We start from the raw sequence: 16,447 nt of genomic DNA, 5'->3' as shown, positions 1-16,447 counted from the left end.
TTGGGGAAACAATACCAGCAGTTAAATGCAAATCTGGCCCTATGCAGGCGGCCTAACTTACAGGGTGTGGGGGAAAAAAATATGGAAACGCCGTAGGAAATGCATAGGATTTTAACTATTAGCACTGAGCTGTCCTCTTGACCCCTGCTTGGCTGACAGGTTTCCCTCCACATCTGTGTTTATGGAACAGTCTTGCTCAGACAGATGTTCACTTCTGCCCAGCAGCATCTGTGTCATAACCTCTGCGTAAAATCAGCCTCTATGTTTCTTATTGAAATCTGATTTATAATCCCATGTGACTGCATGCATTTCATACAGTGTTTCCATATTTTTGTTCACCCCCTGTATATCGTTACAATCACACAATGTTTTAGTCCATGTGACAACTTCTAGGGACTGGTTTCTCTTTGAGGAGGAGTCGCAGAGTCACTGCCGACTTCCAGCTTTATCAGGGATGCGTTCACACGTTGCTGATTTGCAGCAGATTTTACCCTTTCAACTAAATTCAAACCGAAGGGGTGTAATCAGCAGCGGTGTGAACGACCTCCTGCCAGATCTGATCTGTACGGGTCATTATGGCTACTTGTTGCAGAAAAACAAGAATAGATCCAAGGACAGGATGGGGGATTAATGATAAAACTTGTGTCCTGCGCTCGCTGAATGGACAAGAACTATAAAGTAACTGCACTATTCAGAAACTTTTGATCCGTGGGGGTTCAGCATGCTGAGTCCGCTGCCGCTTGCTAGAACGGTGTCTGCTGAAGAGCGTCTGCAGTGAGAGCTCTAGACCCCTATACGAGTGCCTGCAGCGAGAGCTATAGACCCCTATACGAGTGCCTGCAGCTGCAGGTAGGTGCCAGAAACCTGCAAGGGCAGACGAAGCACCACCAGGGTGAGTGCCACTCTTGCGCTCAGCAGGGTCTCAGGAGCGGGTCCTCCACTGCTCAAACCGTTTAACATGTCAAAAGCTTCCGAAACAGACAGATACTCTTTAAAGGTACCTTAAAGGGGAGACTGTGGTGCGCAAGAGCCGACGGCCATTCCAGAGTATTGGTGCTGAAGTTTACCCAGGAGCAGTAAAAGGTAGTGAGGACCAGCCGGGGTATGAGAGCCGTACAGGCAACGTAAAATGATGTGCCGGCCCAGATTTGGGGCGCAGGCCTTAAGTTTGACACATGTGCCCTAGAAGGATAACATCTGTCATGTGCGCCCATCCCTATAACAGCAGCCGGAGGCCAAATCCATCCTCGGGGTTCACACTGCAGCAATGCTGAGGATTACTAGTGGAACGGGCTGTGACGGTTACATTGGGGATAGTTCAAGCAATTCCATCGACCCCGCGGGGAGAAAGAAAACAGCTGCAACATAAAGTGACCCTCAGCGCAGATTTTACATCCTCTGTCACTGTGTGCTGTGGATTTACACGAGGGGATGAAATCCACACCTAACAGCGGCGGATTGTGACGTGAATCTGTGCAGAAATTCCAAAACGTAAACCTTTCTAATACGTCCATATTGTTAGTAACTTGCATTTAGTTTTAGAAGACTAATCCCTCTCAATTCCAGTCAGTGTTGCAGTACCACACCACAGCCTAAGGGGGGCGCAGTTCCTGAGCAAAACAGATTAATTCCATAAAGAAAGAAAGCCCGCCACGCTGCCCTTCTATAAATACTGTATATTTGCGCTGCACTGGTCTGCAGTCAGGCTGCAACACAGTTATCGGTTTTATTGTATATTCTGCTCTCACACTGTGAGCGGCCCACTTGCCCCCGGCGAGGCGAAGACCCCGGGAGAGAACAGAGCCTCCAGCTGATGGATAAGATAGACAGGCAGGAAATACAACATTAATTCTTAGAAACCAGAAGTCTTGTGTTTCCTGACTCCTGGGATGTGACACAGCGAGGGGCTGCAGCCGCCTGCACAGCATCCTGGGAAGGGGAATCTCTCACAACAGAAGCAGCAGCCAGCCGCCCGCCCAGTCTGTCCCAATGGGGAAGAAGGAAAAAAAATTAAAAAAAATGTTTCCTCTCCAGACGTCTTCTTCCCCACCTCCACCAGAGGGCGCCGCGCAGGAAGACTCTGCAGGTAATTCCATTACAGCTTGTCTGCAGCTCCAGGCAAAAGGGTGAAAAGTCCTATAAGTGGAATTTTCTTCTATTTGTGTCCATTTGATGTCGCTGTGAGGGAAGAGAAGAGAAAGTAATCAATTCTACTGCCTATAAGAATGTCACAGACAGGCGGTTGGTGTGATAGAGCCGTAATCGGGGCCGCAGAGCGGTTTGGGAGTCTTAAGTCACAGTTTTCTGTATGACTACAGCAGAAGAGGCCCACGCTCCTGCGGATGGCGCTATAGAGGGATTCTTTCCTACAAGCACCGGTGTCTCACTAACACTTGCTGCTTTTGGCCAGAGGCGTAACTTGAAGCTCCTGGGCCCCAATGCAAAACCTGTAACAGGGCCCCAACTATAATGCTTTACTTATAGTACTGGGCTCCCTATATGGAGAAGAGAGGCCTTATGGGCCCCCTAAGGCTCCTGGGCCCGGGTGCAACTGCACCACCTGTCGCAATTTTTTATTTTTTGCACCCTGCAACTCGCACTGAATGCAACCAACCTGAGGGGCAGTTCAACATTTTTGGGCTGCACTGTGATTTTTGGTCACACAACCAGAAGTAACGATGCAGCTCTAGCCTTAACCACATGGGCCCCATTTATGCACCTTTCTGTTTGATAATACTTTATGGGCACCAAATCAGTAATCGAGACCCCCAACATGACACCACAGGCCTCCCCACTGGGGCTAAAATACTTTCCTCTCCTCCATATGTAATTTGTGCAGTTGGACCCCCTTTACAGGGTACACAGCCCTCCGCTCAGCTTCCTTATATTATCTCCAGCTCAGCTTCCTTATATTATCTCCAGCGTGGTTCCTTCGGCCGCTATTAGCCTTTTGTTCATTTACTCCGTGTTGTTCATAGTAGACGGGTAATCCCTCCACCCCAGGCACCAACAACAGGGCCTATTTAAGAACTGACTTGAGGCCGTACGCTGCACCCCGACGCAGCTTTACAAGGGGTACAGCCGCCTCTTACTATAATCTAGGTCAGAAACTGACAGATTCCACCAAAATCCTATTGCAGATCCCAGTTAGGTGCAGCTTGCATCTCCTAATACATCGATCACTGATCGCCGACGCAGGCTTCATATAGACCAGCATGTTGTTGGCGGAAGTAAATAACCCGCATGGATTGTAAGATACGCTCTATGATGCATCCGTATGTAGAGGAATAACAGACGATAAAAGAAAATAAAATAATGGACAAATAGAGAAACTATAACGCAGGAGATGCCGACGTGATGAAAGGACCTCCCCGCAGGCTGGATGCAGATCCGGGGTGCAGTGAAAAAAGCCGGATCCGACGCTCGATCTCATACTGATGTCCTATAGTGAAAGGTGCAGATGAGCCCCAGGTTACAGGGGCCACAACACAAAATTGAAATCCATGTTCTGGGCCCCAGGGGCCCGGGCGCCATCCCATCATGTAGGGCACATGTGTCAAACACAAGGCCCGCGGGCCGAATCCGGCCCGCTGCCTCGTTTCATGTGGCCCGCGGCGTGCCGACGCTGCTCACCACTAAGCTATTACCAGCTGGAGTGCTGCAGGTCCCCGCTGGCATATTAACATTTTTCACAACACTTCTGCCCTATTCAGCAATTCCAGCAACCTGATTGGTTGCTTGGTGAATCAGCCAACCCAAACAACCAATCAGGCTGCTGGAACTGCTGAATAAGCAGAAGTGATGTGGAAAATGTTAATATGTGAGCGGGGGGGAAGCAGCGCAGACAGCAAGGAGGAGGTAAGTATGTGGTTTAGGGGGGATTTAGTGGTTGCTGCCGAGGGGGGTGTTAATGGTATTAATGGCTGCTGAGAGGGGGGGTTAATGGTGACTGCTGAGAGGGGGGGGGGGGGGGGTTAATGGTGACTGCTGAGAGGGGGGGGGGGGGTTAATGGTGGCTGCTGAGAGGGGGGGGGGGGGGTTAATGGTGGCTGCTGAGAGGGGGGGGGGGGTTAATGGTGGCTGCTGAGAGGGGGGGGGGGTTAATGGTGGCTGCTGAGAGGGGGGGGGGTTAATGGTGGCTGCTGAGAGGGGGGGGGGTTAATGGTGGCTGCTGAGAGGGGGGGGGGTTAATGGTGGCTGCTGAGAGGGGGGGGGGGTTAATGGTGGCTGCTGAGAGGGGGGGGGGGTTAATGGTGGCTGCTGAGAGGGGGGGTTAATGGTGGCTGCTGAGAGGGGGGGGGGGTTAATGGTGGCTGCTGAGAGGGGGGGGTTAATGGTGGCTGCTGAGAGGGGGGGGGGTTAATGGTGGCTGCTGAGAGGGGGGGGGTTAATGGTGGCTGCTGAGAGGGGGGGGGGGTTAATGGTGGCTGCTGAGAGGGGGGGGGGGTTAATGGTGGCTGCTGAGAGGGGGGGGTTAATGGTGGCTGCTGAGAGGGGGGGGGGGTTAATGGTGGCTGCTGAGAGGGGGGGGTTAATGGTGGCTGCTGAGAGGGGGGGGTTAATGGTGGCTGCTGAGAGGGGGGGGGTTAATGGTGGCTGCTGAGAGGGGGGGTTAATGGTGGCTGCTGAGAGGGGGGGGGTTAATGGTGGCTGCTGAGAGGGGGGGTTAATGGTGGCTGCTGAGAGGGGGGGGTTAATGGTGGCTGCTGAGAGGGGGGGGTTAATGGTGGCTGCTGAGAGGGGGGGGTTAATGGTGGCTGCTGAGAGGGGGGGGTTAATGGTGGCTGCTGAGAGGGGGGGGTTAATGGTGGCTGCTGAGAGGGGGGGGTTAATGGTGGCTGCTGAGAGGGGGGGTTAATGGTGGCTGCTGAGAGGGGGGGGTTAATGGTGGCTGCTGAGAGGGGGGGTTAATGGTGGCTGCTGAGAGGGGGGGGTTAATGGTGGCTGCTGAGAGGGGGGGGGGTTAATGGTGGCTGCTGAGAGGGGGGGGGGTTAATGGTGGCTGCTGAGAGGGGGGGTTAATGGTGGCTGCTGAGAGGGGGGGGTTAATGGTGGCTGCTGAGAGGGGGGGGGTTAATGGTGGCTGCTGAGAGGGGGGGGGGGTTAATGGTGGCTGCTGAGGGGGGGGGGGTTAATGGTGGCTGCTGAGGGGGGGGGGGTTAATGGTGGCTGCTGAGGGGGGGGGGTTAATGGTGGCTGCTGAGGGGGGGGGGTTAATGGTGGCTGCTGAGAGGGGGGGGGTTAATGGTGGCTGCTGAGAGGGGGGGGGTTAATGGTGGCTGCTGAGAGGGGGGGGGGGTTAATGGTGGCTGCTGAGAGGGGGGGGGGGTTAATGGTGGCTGCTGAGAGGGGGGGGGTTAATGGTGGCTGCTGAGAGGGGGGGGGTTAATGGTGGCTGCTGAGAGGGGGGGGGTTAATGGTGGCTGCTGAGAGGGGGGGGGTTAATGGTGGCTGCTGAGAGGGGGGGGGGTTAATGGTGGCTGCTGAGAGGGGGGGGGTTAATGGTGGCTGCTGAGAGGGGGGGGGGTTAATGGTGGCTGCTGAGAGGGGGGGGGGTTAATGGTGGCTGCTGAGAGGGGGGGGGGTTAATGGTGGCTGCTGAGAGGGGGGGGGGGGTTAATGGTGGCTGCTGAGAGGGGGGGGGGGGTTAATGGTGGCTGCTGAGAGGGGGGGGGGTTAATGGTGGCTGCTGAGAGGGGGGGGGGTTAATGGTGGCTGCTGAGAGGGGGGGGGGTTAATGGTGGCTGCTGGGGGGGTCACTATTAGGGCTTGTTCACATGGGTATTTCGGTAGCACAAATACGCTGTGTATTTGCGCAATCAAAAATTGCTAATGCCTGCATATTTAGGCACGGAAAAAAGAACGCAGATGGGGCCACTGAGATGGTGCCCAAATATGCAGTGAATACATTGGTTTCCTGCGCATTCACCACATATTTGCACGGCCCATTCACTTCAATGGCCTATTGGGGTGCGTAGTACGCAACAAAATAGGTCATGCTGTGTGAAAATATACATCATGTGACTGAACTCACTGAAATCAATGGCTTCTATTCACTGCATATTATGTACGCAAATACGCTTGTGTGAACAAGCCCTCACTATACTGTCTTACAATCGGCCCTTTGAAGGTCACCATAAGCCCGATGTGGCCCTCAGTGAAAATGAGTTTGACACCCCTGATGTAGGGCATCCATGTCTTCTTATTCAAGTACGGTACTATTATTTCAATATAGAACAGCGGTATAAGATTTGGCGCCGGATCCGTATTTGTAACTGCGCCCTGTACTAGGCCTCATTAACTTTACAGCCGTAGTGACGACCAGCCGAGGCGGCCGGCCAATCCCTACAGGCTGCAGGGATACTTCACCTGCCACAAAGACTTCCTGTTACCAAAACGTCAAATCAGAACATGTTTTTGGTCCTAAAAGGCATCCAGACACAAAGCTGCATCGTAAGATGTAGTTTCTTCCTCCCCTCTTGGGGGCAGCCAACACATCGCAGGGATTTGGTTGTTTAGTTCATTTCAATAAATAAGCCCGCCGTCCTCCCTCGTCACAGAGGATACAGAGACTGGAGAGGGGATGTGCTTATTTATTGTGATGAGCTGAATGGCGCCCCCTGTGATGACCTCACCAACTGGGGCAATAAGACCATACCATGTGACCCAGTGTATGATCTACGCCAGTCGTGGATGTTCTTGCACTGTTGGACCCAAACTGGATTGGGACAAGTATGTCTCCGGCTAACCGGGCATGTCTGACCACTATACCAGTATGGGAAACAGCAGAATGGCGGCAGCCTGGTGATCACCACAACTCCCATCGGACTCACCTTATGAATCCACTCGTATTCTCCGTACTTTGAGTCAAACGTTCCCTTCTGCAGGGAGCGCAGCTTCAGTGTAAATCGCGGTCCGAGCTCCTGAATTCCCACTTTCTTTTCATTTTTAAAAATGTATCTGCAAATGAAACAAACAAGGTCACAGATTTGCCGCCGTCGGTGTCGTACGCATCAACTGGCGGCCGCAGCCTCCAAGTACCTGTGGTATCTGAAGAAGATGTAATCCCGCTGGTTGTGGAAAGTCGCCACCTGTCTTCCTATAAAATGGGGGTCGTGCGGGTAGAGAGAGGCGAACATGCGACCGATGGAGTGACCGAGGCGGGTGGTGAAGTTGTTTAGGATGACCTCAGGCTTGTGCTCCGTGGGTTCCTTGCCTTTTCTCTGTAAACAGTACAAGACAGGAAATACATGCGTGTACGAGTATACAAACATATGACGCCTCCTGAGGTCACGGCGCTCCGTCATTCCTCCAGGCGAGGCTGCACAGGTAGTGGCTGAAAGCTTGTAGTTTCCATCTTTACGCTACATCCACATGGAGCGGATCCACCCACAGCAGAAAGTCTGCAGCAAATCCACATTAACATTTTGTGACATAGAATTATATAGAATTTTGAAAAAGTGGAATTTGGACTGCAATTCCGCTGCCAAGATTGACACGCTGCAGGTTTAAATGTCGCACCACGGGCCAATTTCTGCCCTGATGTAATGCAGACCTTTTCGGCAGTGTGAGCACCCATACTGCTGCTCCTGTATGATGGGGATTTTCTATGCAGAATGTCCGGACGTAAAATCTGCAGCAAAATCCCCACCACTGGTGCAGATCCGCAGCAGACGTCATCACATTGAACTGAGAGGGTGACGACTGCTGCGGCTCCACATCAACATCTGCACCAAAAATCAGGAACGCAAAAGATGCTGCAGTTTTTATGCATATCCACATCCAGATGTGAAAGCATCCTTAGACGTGCTCCAGAATGAGGAAATTAAAGGGATTTTCTCACATTTGAAGAAGGAGAAAAAAAGTGGCTAAGGAAGGCACAAAACCGCAGCCCTGGGTACAGTACATCGCAGCTGTTCCACTCCCCGACGCTCCAAAACCAGGACGTTCCTGCAGCAGTCATGAGCCGTTCACAGCAGAGTCACTGCTGAAGCCTGTGATTGGCTGAATGGCACATGATGCACTGCAGAAACTACATGGTTTCAGAGCAGCTACAATGGACCGAGGGGGCACCTTAGCAGCGGGTACGCTTTAAATTGTTTTGTGCATTCAGTCCTCAGCCACAAAAAACACATAGACCCTCTAAGTCCTGGACAAACAGACCGCCGCACCGCTTCTCAGACTATGTAATGCACACTGTGTATTGCTAGTGCAACATTAAGACGCTACACACTCCTTTGATTGGCCAGTGCTGCCCACATGAGCCGCACCGATCAGTCAGAGCAGCAGGTGGGGTCAGAGACCATTACTGCATACCAATACACTGTGCATCAGGCAGTCAGAAGCGGTGCGGCGGTCCTGTGTCTACAGGGCTGGAGGGTCGCTTTAAGTAATATACCTGGTTCAGGATTGAAATGGGTACAAATGGACAAACATACCTTGATTTCTTTACGCAGGCGCGTGTTACTCATCTTAAAATGAGCGGTTGGCCCATCAGGCAAATGACTAAGGACAAGACCGTCTGGGCACCGGAGTCAAGGACACAACGGGGTAAGAAGCATCATATCCATACGGGATGGGAGAAAGCGGCAGATGCGTACAAGTCATTGCAACATTTCGTTTGTCATCATAAATAAAGTACAAGAAGGAAAGGGAAAAAAAAAAAAAGAAAGTTGTTGCTTTTAAGGATACTTGGAACTTTGCGATCTTCATTGATGACAATGAGGTCGGTGAAATCTCTGGCTACACACTGCGGGATGATCTTCTTCAGCGCGAGACCCCTCCTGTAATATACATGCGAGTTCGGTATAATGGAGGACAGCTGCTCCGTGAACCGCACTGAACGCTGGAAGATGGAAAGGAAAGAGTTAATTATAGACATGGCCAAATACGCATCTTCAGCCGCTTCCATCACGCCCACAGCCGCGGATGACAAAAGCAGTGGTCATGTGGCCACCTCTCTAGTCTTCGCATCGGTGGGTCAGGGGAGCCCCCCCTGAGTACTAGGCGGGACCCCCACCTCAAACACAATAATATAAAGGGATTAACAAGCTACTAAAGAGAAGAGCTGAGAAGCAGGAGGGCCCTTACACCGCGGGGCCGGTCCGAGGTCGTGATGAGGATCTTGGGTGTCGTCTGTCTGTTGAAGTAAGGCGCAAATTCATCTGTAGCCGCATCATAAGCCACCTGGGGGAAGAGACAAGGGGGGCGTCAGCATCACCGCGCAAAATCCTGGATACAAGCCGCACACCGCAGTGTACAGAGCGCCGCACGCTTCTTCTGCACATACAACGCTGCGTTTGTGGCACTTTTGATCTATTTTTATTATTAGTCATTCCGCATAATCCCGGTCTAGAGTCACATGACCCGATCGCGGATCGTCAGCGGCTAATTCAACAGACGCGGCTCCAGAGAAGACGGAATATTTCTATTGTTTCACCTCGTCTTATCATAAACTTATGGCAAACATTTTACAAGGAAGTGGTCACTAGGGGGCAGCGTGTTACGTGCTCAGCACCAGCCATTCACCTCCTCATCTGCTGGATCGACGGTCGTTTCATCGTAGACTCGCTGATTTTCAATAGTTTTGGGAACCGCTTTTGGTGGCGCCTGAAAAACAATAAAAATAAATAAAAATTAATAATTGCATAAAAACCGTATCTCCCTCCGACTGGATGTCATTAAGGGGTTAAGGGGCCACTCAGACAGGCAACCTTCTGGCCCACGTATCCCAGAGCCCCATTGTAACCTATGAGGCTGTACGCAGGTCACCGGGGGTCTGTGTGAGCCGCTGCACGTCCTACATGAAACGCGCCGTCTGGTAGTGCTGCGCCAAAGTGTCTCAGACAACACGCCTGTCTGAATTAATCCTAAGGGGGAAGGTCCTTTGGTTAATAACCCTTCCACATCGGCCCTGAGGGTCCACAACACACCTTGTCCCCGAGGGCTTCTCGCTCCTTCTTCCGCTTCTTCTTGAGGGCCAGCTTCTCCTGCAAGATGACAAAATCCATCAATACAAAGTTCTGCACAATGACCTCATACCGTCGTCCGAGGGAAACCCCACCGCCATCATTCATCCCGTACGCAAAGCTTCCCCGCAGATGAGATCTCCATGTCTGATCGCCGTGAACCCCCGGCGGTCCTGAAACTGATGGACCCCAATGCCTGGTGAATGCAGTGGTGGTCTGCATGTGTGAACGCGGCTCCATTCACTTCTATGGGAAGATCGACGCGCTCGCAGTCTGCCTCCAGCCCACAGAGGTGCACAGACGGTCACACATCACCGTAATAGGAAACCCTAACTGACACTCTGGGGTACAACCGCGGCCCCCTCACTGCCATCATACTGCCCACGGACATCAGTAATCAGCCACACCATAGGTGGTGATGCAAATATGTTCTCCAGAGATCGGGCGCCGGCGCTGTACCCGGGCGGGCGCTGCTACCTTACTGCCAGCATCGCAGGTCCTGGAAGCTCTACAAGACTTCCGAGCTCCGCCCAGAGCTGCACTACGGATGGCGTTACAGCGCTCCGCGAATACGCAGGAATGAGGGGGCGCAGCGGTCGCTGTGTGGAGGTCCCAACGCATGGAGACGGCCCCGCGGTGGGGGGGGGGTGGGGGGGGGGGGGCGCCGACCGGCTGTATCTATGCTGTTATACTCCATTAGCAAAAAACTGAAAAGGGTCATCGGGGTGAACAAGATCCAGCGGCGGCGGGTATAACGCACTGTGCTGGGGGTCCGGGTCACTTCGAGGGATGCGTCATGGCGACACCAACGTCCCCAATAGTTCCCGCAGCGGTACTAATGTGTAACCCCTACATTACCATAAATAAACGGGCGCCGGTCCCCCCATATCCCGCTGCAGACCCCGAGCCTCAGTCACACAGGTGGAGACCAGAGGAACAACCAATCAGCTCGCGGCTTCCATCCCCCAGGCTGGCAGAGAGTAGAAGCTGCGCGCTGATTGGACGCCGGGGCCTCGCGCTCCTCACCTTCCTCTTCTCCATCTTCAGCTTCATGAACATGAAGTGTCGGCGCTGCTTGTTCTTGATCTCCGACACCGAGAAGGCGGGAGGGAAGGCGGCGGCGGCCGGCTGCTGCTCCCCGGTGCCCCCGGGCTGCTCCCCGCTCCCGTCCGGCTCATGGTTCCCCTCCGGCGTTCTACTTTTCCTCTTCTTGCCCTTCTTCTCCCCTCCAGACTCGGAGTTCTTTCCTGCAGCCATGTGGGAGCAGAAGACGGCACTTCCGGGACCACCGCCGCACTTCCGCTTCCGGGTCACTCTGTTGTCATGGAAACGAGGTCTAACTATACACTCCCTGCCGTCCCCCTCCTATACACCCCCTGCTGTCCCCCCTCCTATACACTCCCTGCTGTCCCCCCTCCTAAACACTCCCTGCTGTCCCCCCTCCTATATACTCCCAGCTGTCCCCCCTCCTAAACACTCCCTGCTGTCCCCCCTCCTATATACTCCCAGCTGTCCCCCCTCCTAAACACTCCCTGCTGTCCCCCCTCCTATACACTCCCTGCTGTCCCCCCTCCTAAACACTCCCTGCTGTCCCCCCTCCTATATACTCCCTGCTGTCCCCCCTCCTATATACTCCCAGCTGTCCCCCCTCCTAAACACTCCCTGCTGTCCCCCCTCCTATATACTCCCAGCTGTCCCCCCTCCTAAACACTCCCTGCTGTCCCCCCTCCTATACACTCCCTGCTGTCCCCCCTCCTATACACTCCCTGCTGTCCCCCCTCCTAAACACTCCCTGCTGTCCCCCCTCCTAAACACTCCCTGCTGTCCCCCCTCCTATATACTCCCTGCTGTCCCCCCTCCTAAACACTCCCTGCTGTCCCCCCTCCTATATACTCCCTGCTGTCCCCCCTCCTAAACACTCCCTGCTGTCCCCCCTCCTATATACTCCCTGCTGTCCCCCCTCCTATATACTCCCTGCTGTCCCCCCTCCTAAACACTCCCTGCTGTCCCCCCTCCTAAACACTCCCTGCTGTCCCCCCTCCTAAACACTCCCTGCTGTCCCCCTCCTATGCACCCCCTGCTGTCCCCCCTCCTATATACTCCCTGCTGTCCCCCTCCTAAACACTCCCTGCTGTCCCCCTCCTATATACTCTCTGCCCCCCCTCCTATACACTCCCTACTGTCCCCCCTCCTATACACTCCCTGCTGTCCCCCCTCCTAAACACTCCCTGCTGTCCCCCCTCCTATATACTCCCTGCTGTCCCCCCTCCTATATACTCCCAGCTGTCCCCCCTCCTAAACACTCCCTGCTGTCCCCCCTCCTATACACTCCCTGCTGTCCCCCCTCCTATACACTCCCTGCTGTCCCCCCTCCTAAACACTCCCTGCTGTCCCCCCTCCTATATACTCCCTGCTGTCCCCCCTCCTAAACACTCCCTGCTGTCCCCCCTCCTATATACTCCCTGCTGTCCCCCCTCCTAAACACTCCCTGCTGTCCCCCCTCCTATATACTCCCTGCTGTCCCCCCTCCTAAACACTCCCTGCTGTCCCCCCTCCTAAACACTCCCTGCTGTCCCCCCTCCTAAACACTCCCTGCTGTCCCCCTCCTATGCACCCCCTGCTGTCCCCCCTCCTATATACTCCCTGCTGTCCCCCTCCTAAACACTCCCTGCTGTCCCCCTCCTATATACTCTCTGCCCCCCCTCCTATACACTCCCTACTGTCCCCCCTCCTATACACTACCTGCTGTCCCCCCTCCTAAACACTCCCTGCTGTCCCCCCTCCTATATACTCCCTGCTGTCCCCCCTCCTAAACACTCCCTGCTGTCCCCCCTCCTATATACTCCCTGCTGTCCCCCCTCCTATATACTCCCAGCTGTCCCCCCTCCTAAACACTCCCTGCTGTCCCCCCTCCTAAACACTCCCTGCTGTCCCCCCTCTATATACTCCCTGCTGTCCCCCCTCCTAAACACTCCTTGCTGTCCCCCCTCCTATATACTCCCTGCTGTCCCCCCTCCTATATACTCCCTGCTGTCCCCCCTCCTAAACACTCCCTGCTGTCCCCCCTCCTATATACTCCCAGCTGTCCCCCCTCCTATATACTCCCAGCTGTCCCCCCTCCTAAACACTCCCTGCTGTCCCCCCTCCTAAACACTCCCTGCTGTCCCCCCTCCTAAACACTCCCTGCTGTCCCCCCTCCTATATACTCCCTGCTGTCCCCCCTCCTATATACTCCCTGCTGTCCCCCCTCCTATATACTCCCTGCTGTCCCCCCTCCTAAACACTCCCTGCTGTCCCCCCTCCTAAACACTCCCTGCTGTCCCCCCTCCTATATACTCCCTGCTGTCCCCCCTCCTAAACACTCCCTGCTGTCCCCCCTCCTATATACTCCCTGCTGTCCCCCCTCCTAAACACTCCCTGCTGTCCCCCCTCCTAAACACTCCCTGCTGTCCCCCTCCTATGCACCCCCTGCTGTCCCCCCTCCTATATACTCCCTGCTGTCCCCCTCCTAAACACTCCCTGCTGTCCCCCTCCTATATACTCTCTGCCCCCCCTCCTATACACTCCCTACTGTCCCCCTTCCTATACACTACCTGCTGTCCCCCCTCCTAAACACTCCCTGCTGTCCCCCCTCCTATATACTCCCTGCTGTCCCCCCTCCTAAACACTCCCTGCTGTCCCCCCTCCTATATACTCCCTGCTGTCCCCCCTCCTATATACTCCCAGCTGTCCCCCCTCCTAAACACTCCCTGCTGTCCCCCCTCCTAAACACTCCCTGCTGTCCCCCCTCCTATATACTCCCTGCTGTCCGCCCTCCTAAACACTCCTTGCTGTCCCCCCTCCTATATACTCCCTGCTGTCCCCCCTCCTATATACTCCCTGCTGTCCCCCCTCCTAAACACTCCCTGCTGTCCCCCCTCCTATATACTCCCAGCTGTCCCCCCTCCTATATACTCCCTGCTGTCCCCCCTCCTAAACACTCCCTGCTGTCCCCCCTCCTAAACACTCCCTGCTGTCCCCCCTCCTAAACACTCCCTGCTGTCCCCCCTCCTATATACTCCCTGCTGTCCCCCCTCCTATATACTCCCTGCTGTCCCCCCTCCTATATACTCCCTGCTGTCCCCCCTCCTATATACTCCCTGCTGTCCCCCCTCCTAAACACTCCCTGCTGTCCCCCCTCCTAAACACTCCCTGCTGTCCCCCCTCCTATACACTCCCTACTGTCCCCCCCTCCTATATACTCCCTGCTGTCCCCCCTCCTAAACACTCCCTGCTGTACCCCTCCTATATACTCCCTGCTGTCCCCCCTCCTAAACACTCCCTGCTGTCCCCCCTCCTATATACTCCCAGCTGAGGGTTCTATATCCGCAGACCATTGATTAATAAACCTTCCGTTTTGCGCCATAGACTGTCTGCATATTACGGCATCACGTGGGGCGCTCTGGATTATAAATATTCGGTATCCCAATGATTTTTGTGCTAACGTTTACATTATAAGCACTCCAGTGTCTACGTATGGGTGAAAAAATGGTTCTGCCACACAGTGCCCCTCTAAGTGCCCCCCGTTGGACTGTCCGTAAAGTCGGACGGTATAATATTTGTTGTGCCATAGATGTCTGATAGCGGCGGAACCTGTCACTGCTATGAGGGCCCCGCCCCCCGCCCCATGGTGACATTGTGAGAGTGCTAAGATTACCTCTGTGACACTGGTAAATCAGGGGTTAATACAGTCAGTCCGAAGCTCGTAACGCTGTCCTTAGTAGTCGGGCCTTGAGCGTTTCCTGGACACCATGTTTAGTCATTGTATCCACATTTCTTACTCTTATCACTGTAGGTAATCTCTGTTGTGATTGGACTTTACATGTTTCTTTGTTCTATTTTGTACTAGTAATAAAGTTAACACTGAGCTGGTCCCTCAGCAAGAGCACAGTGGGGACTTCACACAGTTGATGCCTCTTGTTCTTTCTTCGATGATCATCACTAATTAATTTGGATGCATGAGAGAACTCTGATGCTGGTAGCCTTATTACTGAGTCTAAATGTAAAGGGGTCCTCCAACATCATAGACCAAGCAGGGAGTAAATAGATGTGTAGTATCTGCACCTGTCAGACAAACCGCTGTAATTCAAACGCTCTTTTATGCTTATCGAACAATAAGCCAATCAGTGTTTTTATTTGAATATATATATATTACATTTCACATCAGGCTGAGCACAGGGGCAGAGCCATTATACGAAGGCTACCAGTCAACTTTGGGCGCAGGACACACTGCACAGTCAAAGATTACAATATGGCCCTGCTACATCGCATCCTTTCCGTTACTACCCTGCTGATGTCCGGTCCTCAGGATGGGTCATCAATAGTTGATCGGCTGGGGTCTAGCACTCATGATCAGCTGATTAAAGTGACAGTGGTTGTTGCCACTTCAGTCCATACCAAACAGAGCACCTATGTCGAGTGTCCGCGGTCACCCGCAATACAGGAAATGTAGGTACCTGGGGTCGCCGGCCGCGGTCACAGACGGATTCCGCTGCAGGAACCCACATGCAGAATCCAGATCGTTCGTGTGCAGCAGGCCTTATACAAAGCACCTATAAAGCTGTACTGATCACCAGGCCTACTGTCAATACAGCCAGATCTGGAAGCACATAGCGCCATCTGTATGGCAGTGGCCTGGTTTGGTACTGTAGGCACAACTCTCATTGAATTCAATGGAAGCTATGTCTGTAGTACGAAAGCAGTCCACTGTAAAGTTGACAGCACTATCTGCCTGCAGAGCTGTCCACGCTGACAGCGGGCCTGGCGATCAGCTGATCCTGGGGACAGGTCATTAAAATTAAAAGCACCGGACAACCCTTTTACTTTCATGAAAAGTGTCTAATAAAGGGGTATGTAGCTGGGTAATTCCGGTAGGTAGGCTTGGATGGTTAAAGGCATTTTCCAGGGAGAATACTACTGATGACCGATCCTCAGGAAAGGTTATCAATAGCTTGGCTGGGGTCCGTCGCTCGGGACCCTGACCGATCAGCTGAGCGGGGGCGCCTGCTGTCAGCACTGCAAATACACAGAGGTCGGAGCTGAAACGGCGGAAGTCTCCACACCGACCTCTGTGTAGTGGCCGGCGCTTGTAACTGCAGGCACAGCTCACGTTGATTTCACTGAGCTGCTCTGTCGGGGGCCCTAGCGACGGACCCCAGCCGATCAACCAATGATGACCTATCCTGAGGACAGGTCCTCAATAGTATTCTCCTTGCATAACCCCTTGAAAGTCCAGCCCCTTTAAAAGACAAGTCAGTGCGGCTGATGGCCGTGGGTCTAGCTTCTTAAATCCCAATAATAGGACATATGGACAGGGGTTGTCATTATGAATCAAACCCCTTATATTAATACTTATCCCATCTGGAGAATCCATAACTATTCGTGAAGCCCCCTTTCCTGTTATCCTCCTCACTGCTCTAATTCATGTAGATTACAGTATG

General features: G+C 53.6%; 1 protein-coding gene across 1 annotated transcript; it reads right to left on the bottom strand.

Annotated features, from left to right (window-relative positions):
- Positions 1 to 1,661: 1,661 nt before the first annotated feature.
- RPF1 (ribosome production factor 1 homolog) lies at positions 1,662 to 11,257 on the bottom strand. Its single transcript, XM_066597856.1, has 9 exons — positions 10,995 to 11,257; positions 9,933 to 9,989; positions 9,529 to 9,609; positions 9,091 to 9,186; positions 8,692 to 8,845; positions 8,439 to 8,521; positions 7,042 to 7,223; positions 6,834 to 6,960; positions 1,662 to 2,178 (listed from the first exon to the last, which is right to left on the bottom strand). Exons 1-9 carry the CDS (start codon positions 11,223 to 11,225, stop codon positions 2,137 to 2,139), a joined length of 1,053 nt encoding a protein of 350 aa, XP_066453953.1. The 5' UTR covers positions 11,226 to 11,257; the 3' UTR covers positions 1,662 to 2,136.
- Positions 11,258 to 16,447: the final 5,190 nt, after the last annotated feature.

Source organism: Eleutherodactylus coqui, chromosome 3 (assembly GCF_035609145.1).
Source record: "Eleutherodactylus coqui strain aEleCoq1 chromosome 3, aEleCoq1.hap1, whole genome shotgun sequence".
Classification (NCBI taxonomy): Eukaryota; Metazoa; Chordata; class Amphibia; order Anura; family Eleutherodactylidae; genus Eleutherodactylus; species Eleutherodactylus coqui.
This window is presented reverse-complemented; position numbering and strand designations above follow the sequence as displayed.

Excerpts from the sequence above, each read along its gene's own strand:
- RPF1 (XM_066597856.1), bottom strand. The coding sequence starts at position 11,225 with ATGGCTGCAGGAAAGAACTCCGAGTCTGGAGGGGAGAAGAAGGGCAAG. Across the intron at positions 9,610-9,932 it reads GAGAAGCCCTCGGGGACAAG|GCGCCACCAAAAGCGGTTCC; the intron begins GTGTGTTGTGGA and ends ATTGTTTTTCAG. Across the intron at positions 8,522-8,691 it reads TGAAGATCGCAAAGTTCCAA|ACGGTCTTGTCCTTAGTCAT; the intron begins GTATCCTTAAAA and ends TCCGGTGCCCAG.